General features: G+C 39.8%; 1 protein-coding gene across 1 annotated transcript; it reads right to left on the bottom strand.

Moving 5' to 3' along the window:
• Positions 1-2,041: 2,041 nt before the first annotated feature.
• On the bottom strand, positions 2,042-2,578 carry LOC114371315. Its single transcript, XM_028328785.1, has one exon. The coding sequence runs from the start codon at positions 2,576-2,578 to the stop codon at positions 2,042-2,044; it is 537 nt and encodes a 178-aa protein (XP_028184586.1).
• Between the last annotated feature and the right edge of the window lie 5,753 nt (positions 2,579-8,331).

The following is an 8,331-nucleotide window of genomic DNA, read 5'->3' as shown; positions in this document are numbered from 1 at the left end:
AAACCGATTTTAACTTCATAGTGTTAACATCGGTTTTGACAAAACCGATGTTAAGGAGTTGAACTGAACATCGATTTTTTGAGAAACCGATGTTACCTTGTTGAAGTTAACATCGGTTTTTACAAAACTGATGTTAACAGATTCATCCTAACATCGGTTATCCTTAAAAAACCGATGTTGATGTTGTTATGTTAATATGTTAAAACGTGTTGAAATTTCACAACTCACGCGCTCGAAAACCCTGCTGCACTCTCTCTTCTCTTTCTCCTCCCACCCGAAATCTGTCGGAAACCGCTCGGTCGACACCCACATTGCCCCACATTCATTTCAATACTGTCGGAAACCGCTCACTGGAACCCACAGAACCTCCTATCAAAGAAAAGTCGAAGAAAACCCTACATTGCTGTTGGAACTGTGGGTCAAAGAAAACCCTACACTGCTCTTGGAACAGTCGTGGGTGCTCAAAGCTCAAAGCTTTCTACGCTGCCAGTTAACAAGGTATGAGCTCTACCTTAGTTTGTTGCTCTTCTTATTAAGTTTTTAATCAGTGCGGTGGCATTGTCCGAAGGTTCTTATCAAATTATTGGGTCATTTTGTCCACTTGGCTAACCATATAAAAGTATCAATAAGAATTGTAATGTGGGGTTTCATTTTGTTGTGGTAGTTGATTGTGCTTTACGTGGTTTTCAAGCTTGACGAGAGTTACATGCCGAGCAAAGTTTCCATCCTTGCCCGTGATGGTTTTCACAACTTGAAGGTAAATTTTTATTTTATTGGTTTGGGTTTGATTGGGATGATTATGCTTAATTATTTGGTGTTGACTTTGGGAACATTTTTAGGAGATTAAGACCGTGGAACTCGAGAAGCCAACTGGGTGGGTTTATCTATCCTTGTCTGGAGCTTATCCTAGGTAAGTACAGTGTTCTTTCTGTATCCAGTTTTTGTTGGTTTAAGTTTGTATCCAGTTTTTGTTGGTTTAAGTTTGTATCCAGTTTTTGTTGTTTGGAGGCGTGGATTTTTGTTTTCAACGAAATTTTGTGTGCATGTTTTGGTAGATTTCTAGCATAGAGTGAACCCTAGAGACTTTGGTGCATTCCAGAGTTGTTCCTAGATTTCTAGCATGATTCACTCTAGCCTTTTGTCTCAACATAGATTCAACTGCATAGGCTGCATTCCAGAGTTGTTCCTGGAGTGATTTCTTAATTTTGACTTCATCTTGAGATAAAATTCTGTTGGTGAGACCATCCTCCAAAGCATTCATCTCCCTCTTTAGGTTATGGACTTTTCTAGTACTGATATGACCCTGAGATATACTCCACTGCCTTATTCTCTGTTTGATGAACTTGATTTTCTATTTCAGAACTAAAGCCCCCCATCCCTGAGGGTGATAATTACCCTATTCAAGTTTGACCAAATTCTGGAACCCTTTATCCTTTAGCCACCAGTCCATAATTCTGAGAGTCTGAATTACTGTGATTGCTACCCATTCTCTCATAGGGATGTCTAATATAATTAAAATCCCCTACAAGACACCAACAGTCCACTTGAGATTTTTTTTTTGAACGGGCAAAAATATTTTATATATTAGATAGAAATAGACTCAGCTAGCTAGGCTACAAAAAATTAATTTTCTTTTGGATTGAATCCACAAACAGAAAAAAGCCTAATGCTTAGTTTAAACTTTAGGCTTATTATCAGTTATGACCAGTTTTTCTTCATGACACTCATTATATATACAACACTAGCAAAAGACCATGCCCCCCTAAACATCAAGGAACACCCTTCTAGAAAATGAAAAGGCTAGCTTTGGTGCTAACCTAGTCATAGTTAATCAGTTCCTCATCATCCTTAGTGGCATTTCTTGCAGCTCCCCCAAGTCATTGTTTTTTTTTTGCTCAGCAAAAAATAGATATATTATATATTAGAAGTACTAGAGGTACTAAGGATACAAATGATTCCACATTGTGCAGCTGATTGCTAGTACATAACCAAACTGCAAACTCGTGGAATTATTACAGAAATTCATTATCTTCCCTCCCACCTAATTCCTAAACACTTCCTTGAGATTAGAAGACCATTGATTGAAGTGAGTTGCAAAGTCCGTGTCCATGGTTTTAAGCCATGTCCAAAGAGTTAAAATTGCATCTTCCATCAATTTTCTTCCATCAAAAATGGCATTTTGGAATACTATTCTGTTTCTAAGCTTCCAAGTTGTCCATGTCATTGCAATCCGCCAACATCTCCAACTTATAAGTTTCTTTCTGTCTGCAAATTCGGGCACGTGATGCAAGTAATGATCCCTAGGACTTTGGGGTACTGCTGTTGATAAGCCCATCCAAGATAAAGACTCCCACCATAGGGGTAGGATATTGCGGCAATTAAAGAATAAGTGAGCAGCCTCCTCCTCTACCTCTCCACATAGTGGGCACATCAAGTCATTGACCACTACTTGTCGCCTTGTTAGATTCATCTTTGTCGAAAGTCTGTCCCTTATACATCTCCAAGCAAACACCTGTGCTTTAGCTGGAATTTTAAGCTTCCATAAGTCCACGAAGTCTGAATTCTGCTCAGCTGCCATATGTTCTCCCCATATCAAATTGTAAGCACTTTTTGTTGAATAATATCCACTTTGATTTATCTTCCAACTCCATTTGTCCTCCACATTTGGCTGTATCTGCTGGTGTCATAATTCCTTAATAAAATTATCTGCCATTTGTACTTCACAATCAAAAAGTGCCCTCCTCCAAGCTAAATTCCATTCCCATTCATTGTTGTTGTTGGTCCCCATATGGCTGATGATTTGTTTCTCAGATTAGCCTTAGTAGGCAATCTGGTTTTGAAAATTCTCCAAGAGAAAGAAATTGCCCTTGGAAAACAGACTATTATTATGTTGTTGTTGGAAAACAGATTTTAAATCCTTCCACCAAGAAGAGGAGTCTGTATTGTTTCTGCCATAGAATAAAGCATTCCATCCACCATACTTAGACATCAAGATTCTAGCCCATAGCTGGTTCTGATTATTCACCAACTCCCAGCCCCATTTGCCAACCAAGGCCTCATTAAACTTGTTCAAGTCTTTAATCCTTAACCCCCCTTTATTCTTAAATAGACAGACTGTATCCCACTTGACCCAAGGGATCTTTGTTGCCTCATTGCCACCTCCCCAAAGAAAGTTTCTCTGAATGGAGACTATCTTGTGAACCACTTTTTTAAGGATTCTGAAAAAAGACAGCAAGTAAATGCGTAAGGCTGTTAAAACATAATTAATGAGGGTTATTCTGCCACCCATAGAGAGATATATTTGCTTCCATTTTGCAAGCTTGGCATCAAACTTGCTGATAATAGGCTGCCAAACACTCCAGCTTTTAGGACTAGACCCCATTAGAATTCCAAGGTAAGAAAAACGAAAAACCAGCTGACTACAGTTAAGGAAGTGAGCTGCATCCCTGCACCAACCCTCTGATTTGCCCAAACAACCGAACTGATCGAGTATATTTGTCAGTTACCTAATGAATATAAAATCCAGGCCATCGAGTATATTTGTCAGTTACCTAACAAGAAGAAATATCTCTTATTAAATATTGAATGAATGAATTTCCTATGGTTAAACCCAGAAAAAAAGGAGATAATGACATCAATAGTATTGGATAGACTGTAACTGTGCAATTTCCTATGGAGTTTTTTTTTCTTTGGTTGATTGGAATATTATCAGTTAACAAAGCATCAGAGGGTGCAATCCAGTGTCTTCCATTGACAAAACTGTTGACAAGGAATAGATGGGCAGATTCGAAATCTAGCTCTTGGGCCAATGGGACTCCACGTATAGTCACTGCTCCTGGTCCCCAGCATTTGTACACTCCAAAGAACATAGTCCTGAGGCAGTGGAATTCAATATTAGCCCAAATCATAATAAAATACCATAATTAGTAAAGTGATTAATTATATGTATAGTATGAACACGTACAAAGAAGTGTGCTATGAATTATAGCCAAAAGAAAATTTGCATGATCTAACACGATTAGTAATATTCTCTAGCTTATAATAAAAAAAGGTTGGTAAAAGTTAGGTCTTACTTGTTATTGTTGGAAGTGTTCCAATCAATATCATCCCAACCACCATGTGCAACTATGCCGTCAAAGTAAGTGTAGGCATAGACAATCCTGGAGTACTGGCCCATTGCACGACCCACGTAAATTGGGCCTGTTCTTGTCACCTTGCACCGTACGAATAAGAAGCCCGTCTTCTCGTATGGGAATTGCCTGTCTTGGGCTGCTATTGACCCAAACCTCGTCGCAATTGAGTGTAGCCTGCAATCCTGGACCAATCTATACTCTCAGTTACCCCAACAACTAACTAAAGGCTTCTTTAGATTATAATAACCCAAATATGTTACTCAATCAACTTTATATTTAGATTAAGGTTTAGAAATTATTTTTTTACAAATTTCAATTTACAATAAGGAATTCCAATGTATTAAATAAAGAAGAAAAAAAAATAGGCTTATATGAGTACATCTTACAATTGAGCATAAATAAAAGTCAGGTGTGCAACCAGGTAAGAAAATTCAAAAAGAGTTTACAAGACTCTTTCCCAAAGAGCCAAGGGCGATGGAGCATTCCAAGTTGTTAGTGCTTAGCTTTACTGAGTTTTAAAAGATTGGCTAAAATTTTGTTAAAACATAAGCACTTAGACAATGAAGGAAAGCTGGAGTTGCTGCACATGATGTCTAACATTATGTCAAGGAATCAGATCGGGCTGCACAATGCACAAGGCAAGATAAAATGTCAAATGAAGAATTGAAGCTGCAGGATCCACGATGTCGGATACAATGTCCAGGACATCCTGCCCGAAAATACTGGACACATAAATCTGTTATACCTTTAACAGATTAATGTGCAGTCAGCAACAGATTAGGCGATCTATCTTTAGGAACGAATTAAAAGATAATTAAAGTTCGAATTACAAACTTGAATAGTTCGTTCAGGGATTAAAGATTAAAGATAAAAACTAAAAGATCAAACTTTATCTTTTAGATCTTTAAGTGCAGATTTTTCAGGAGAATGATAGATCTTATCCAGCGCAAGTTGTTGCAGCCCAGATACGCACACTGCTATATAAACATGAAGGCTGCACGAGTTTTCTACCAAGTCCGAGATTGAAGAGTTATTTTGTGAGTTTTGGGACTTGAGTGTTTTGTGAGCCACCTTGATGTTACCCTAACATCAAGTGTTGGACCTGAGTGTGTAGAGTTGATCTCTATTGTTCAGAGAGCAATCTCTGGTGTGTCTTTGATTTGTTTGTAAACACGGGTGAGTGATTGAGAGGGAGTGAGAGGGGTTCTCATATCTAAGAGTGGCTCTTAGGTAGAAGTTGCATGGGTAGTGATTAGGTGAGAAGGTTGTATACAGTGGCTGTTAGATCTTCGAACTAATACTATTCTAGTGGATTTCCTCCCTGGCTTGGTAGCCCCCAGATGTAGGTGACGTTGCACCGAACTGGGTTAACAATTCTCTTGTGTTATTTACTTGTTTAATCTGTTCATACTGTCATATATAATCTGCATGTTCTGAAGCGGGATGTCGTGACATCCTGTACGACATCTGTCCTCAGTATCAGAATTTCAATTGGTATCAGAGCGGGCACTCTAAATCACTGAGTGAGATCTAGGGAGATAAATTCTGATGAACATGGAGAAAGAAGGAGGACCAGTGAACAGACCACCAATTCTGGATGGAACCAACTATGAATACTGGAAAGCAAGGATGGTGGCCTTCCTCAAATCACTGGATAGCAGAACCTGGAAAGCTGTCATCAAAGGCTGGGAACATCCCAAGATGCTGGACACAGAAGGAAAGCCCACTGATGAATTGAAGCCAGAAGAAGACTGGACAAAAGAAGAAGACGAATTGGCACTTGGAAACTCCAAAGCCTTGAATGCCCTATTCAATGGAGTTGACAAGAATATCTTCAGATTGATCAACACATGCACAGTTGCCAAGGATGCATGGGAGATTCTGAAAATCACTCATGAAGGAACCTCCAAAGTGAAGATGTCCAGATTGCAACTATTGGCTACAAAATTCGAAAATCTGAAGATGAAGGAGGAAGAATGCATTCATGACTTCCACATGAACATTCTTGAAATTGCCAATGCTTGCACTGCCTTGGGAGAAAGGATGACAAATGAAAAGCTGGTGAGAAAGATCCTCAGATCTTTGCCTAAGAGATTTGACATGAAAGTCACTGCAATAGAGGAGGCCCAAGACATTTGCAACATGAGAGTAGATGAACTCATTGGTTCCCTTCAAACCTTTGAGCTGGGACTCTCGGATAGGACTGAAAAGAAGAGCAAGAACCTGGCGTTCGTGTCCAATGATGAAGGAGAAGAAGATGAGTATGACCTGGATACTGATGAAGGTCTGACTAACGCAGTTGTGCTCCTTGGAAAACAGTTCAACAAAGTGCTGAAAAGAATGGACAGGAGGCAGAAACCACATGTCCGGAACATCCCTTTCGACATCAGGAAAGGTAGTGAACACCAGAAGATGTCAGATGAAAAGCCCAGCAAAGGAATTCAATGCCATGGGTGTGAAGGCTACGGACACATCAAAGCTGAATGTCCCATCCATCTCAAGAAGCAGAGGAAAGGACTTTCTGTATGTTGGTCTGATGATACAGAGAGTGAACAAGAAAGTGATTCTGACAGAGATGTGAATGCACTCACTGGGATATTTGAATCTGATGAAGATTCAAGTGATATTGATGTTGAAATCACTTTTGATGAGCTTGCTATATCCTATAGAGAACTATGCATCAAAAGTGAGAAGATTCTTCAGCAAGAAGCACAACTGAAGAAGATCATTGCAAATCTGGAGGCTGAGAAGGAGGCACATGAAGAGGAAATCTCTGAGCTTAAAGGAGAAATTGGTTTTCTGAACTCTAAACTGGAAAACATGACAAAATCAATAAAGATGCTGAATAAAGGCTCAGATATGCTTGATGAGGTGCTACAGCTTGGAAAGAATGTTGGAAACCAAAGAGGACTTGGATTTAATCATAAATCTGCTGGCAGATCAACCATGACAGAATTTGTTCCTGCCAAAAACAGCACTGGAGCCTCGATGTCACAACATCGGTCTCGACATCATGGAACGCAGCAGAAAAAGAGCAACAGAAAGAAGTGGAGGTGTCACTACTGTGGCAAGTATGGTCACATAAAGCCTTTTTGTTATCATCTACATGGCCATCCACGTCATGGAACTCAAAATAGCAGCAGCGGAAGAAAGATGGTGTGGGTTCCAAAACACAAGATTGTTAGTCTTGTTGTTCATACTTCACTTAGAGCATCAGCTAAGGAAGATTGGTACCTAGATAGCGGCTGTTCCAGACACATGACAGGAGTTAAAGAATTCCTGGTGAACATTGAACCTTGCTCCACTAGCTATGTGACATTTGGAGATGGCTCTAAAGGAAAGATCACTGGAATGGGAAAGCTAGTCCATGATGGACTTCCTAGTCTGAACAAAGTACTGCTGGTGAAGGGACTGACTGCAAACTTGATCAGCATCAGTCAGTTGTGTGATGAAGGATTCAATGTAAACTTCACAAAGTCAGAATGCTTGGTGACAAATGAGAAGAATGAAGTTCTAATGAAGGGCAGCAGATCAAAGGACAACTGCTACCTATGGACACCTCAAGAAACCAGTTACTCCTCCACATGTCCATCCTCCAAAGAAGATGAAGTCAAAATATGGCATCAAAGATTTGGACATCTGCACTTAAGAGGCATGAAGAATATCATTGACAAAGGTGCTGTTAGAGGCATTCCCAATCTGAAAATAGAAGAAGGCAGAATCTGTGGTGAATGTCAGATTGGAAAGCAAGTCAAGATGTCCCACCAGAAGCTTCAACATCAGACCACTTCCAGGGTGCTGGAACTACTTCACATGGACTTGATGGGGCCTATGCAAGTTGAAAGCCTTGGAGGAAAGAGGTATGCCTATGTTGTTGTGGATGATTTCTCCAGATTTACCTGGGTCAACTTTATCAGAGAGAAATCAGACACCTTTGAAGTATTCAAAGAGTTGAGTCTAAGACTTCAAAGAGAAAAAGACTGTGTCATCAAGAGAATTAGGAGTGACCATGGCAGAGAGTTTGAAAACAGCAAGTTTACTGAATTCTGCACATCTGAAGGCATCACTCATGAGTTCTCTGCAGCCATCACACCACAACAAAATGGCATAGTTGAAAGGAAAAACAGGACTTTGCAAGAAGCTCCTAGGGTCATGCTTCATGCCAAAGAACTTCCCTATAATTTCTGGGCTGAAGCCA

The sequence above is a fragment of the Glycine soja genome, chromosome 10 (assembly GCF_004193775.1).
Source record: "Glycine soja cultivar W05 chromosome 10, ASM419377v2, whole genome shotgun sequence".
Taxonomy (NCBI): domain Eukaryota; kingdom Viridiplantae; phylum Streptophyta; class Magnoliopsida; order Fabales; family Fabaceae; genus Glycine; species Glycine soja.
This window is presented reverse-complemented; position numbering and strand designations above follow the sequence as displayed.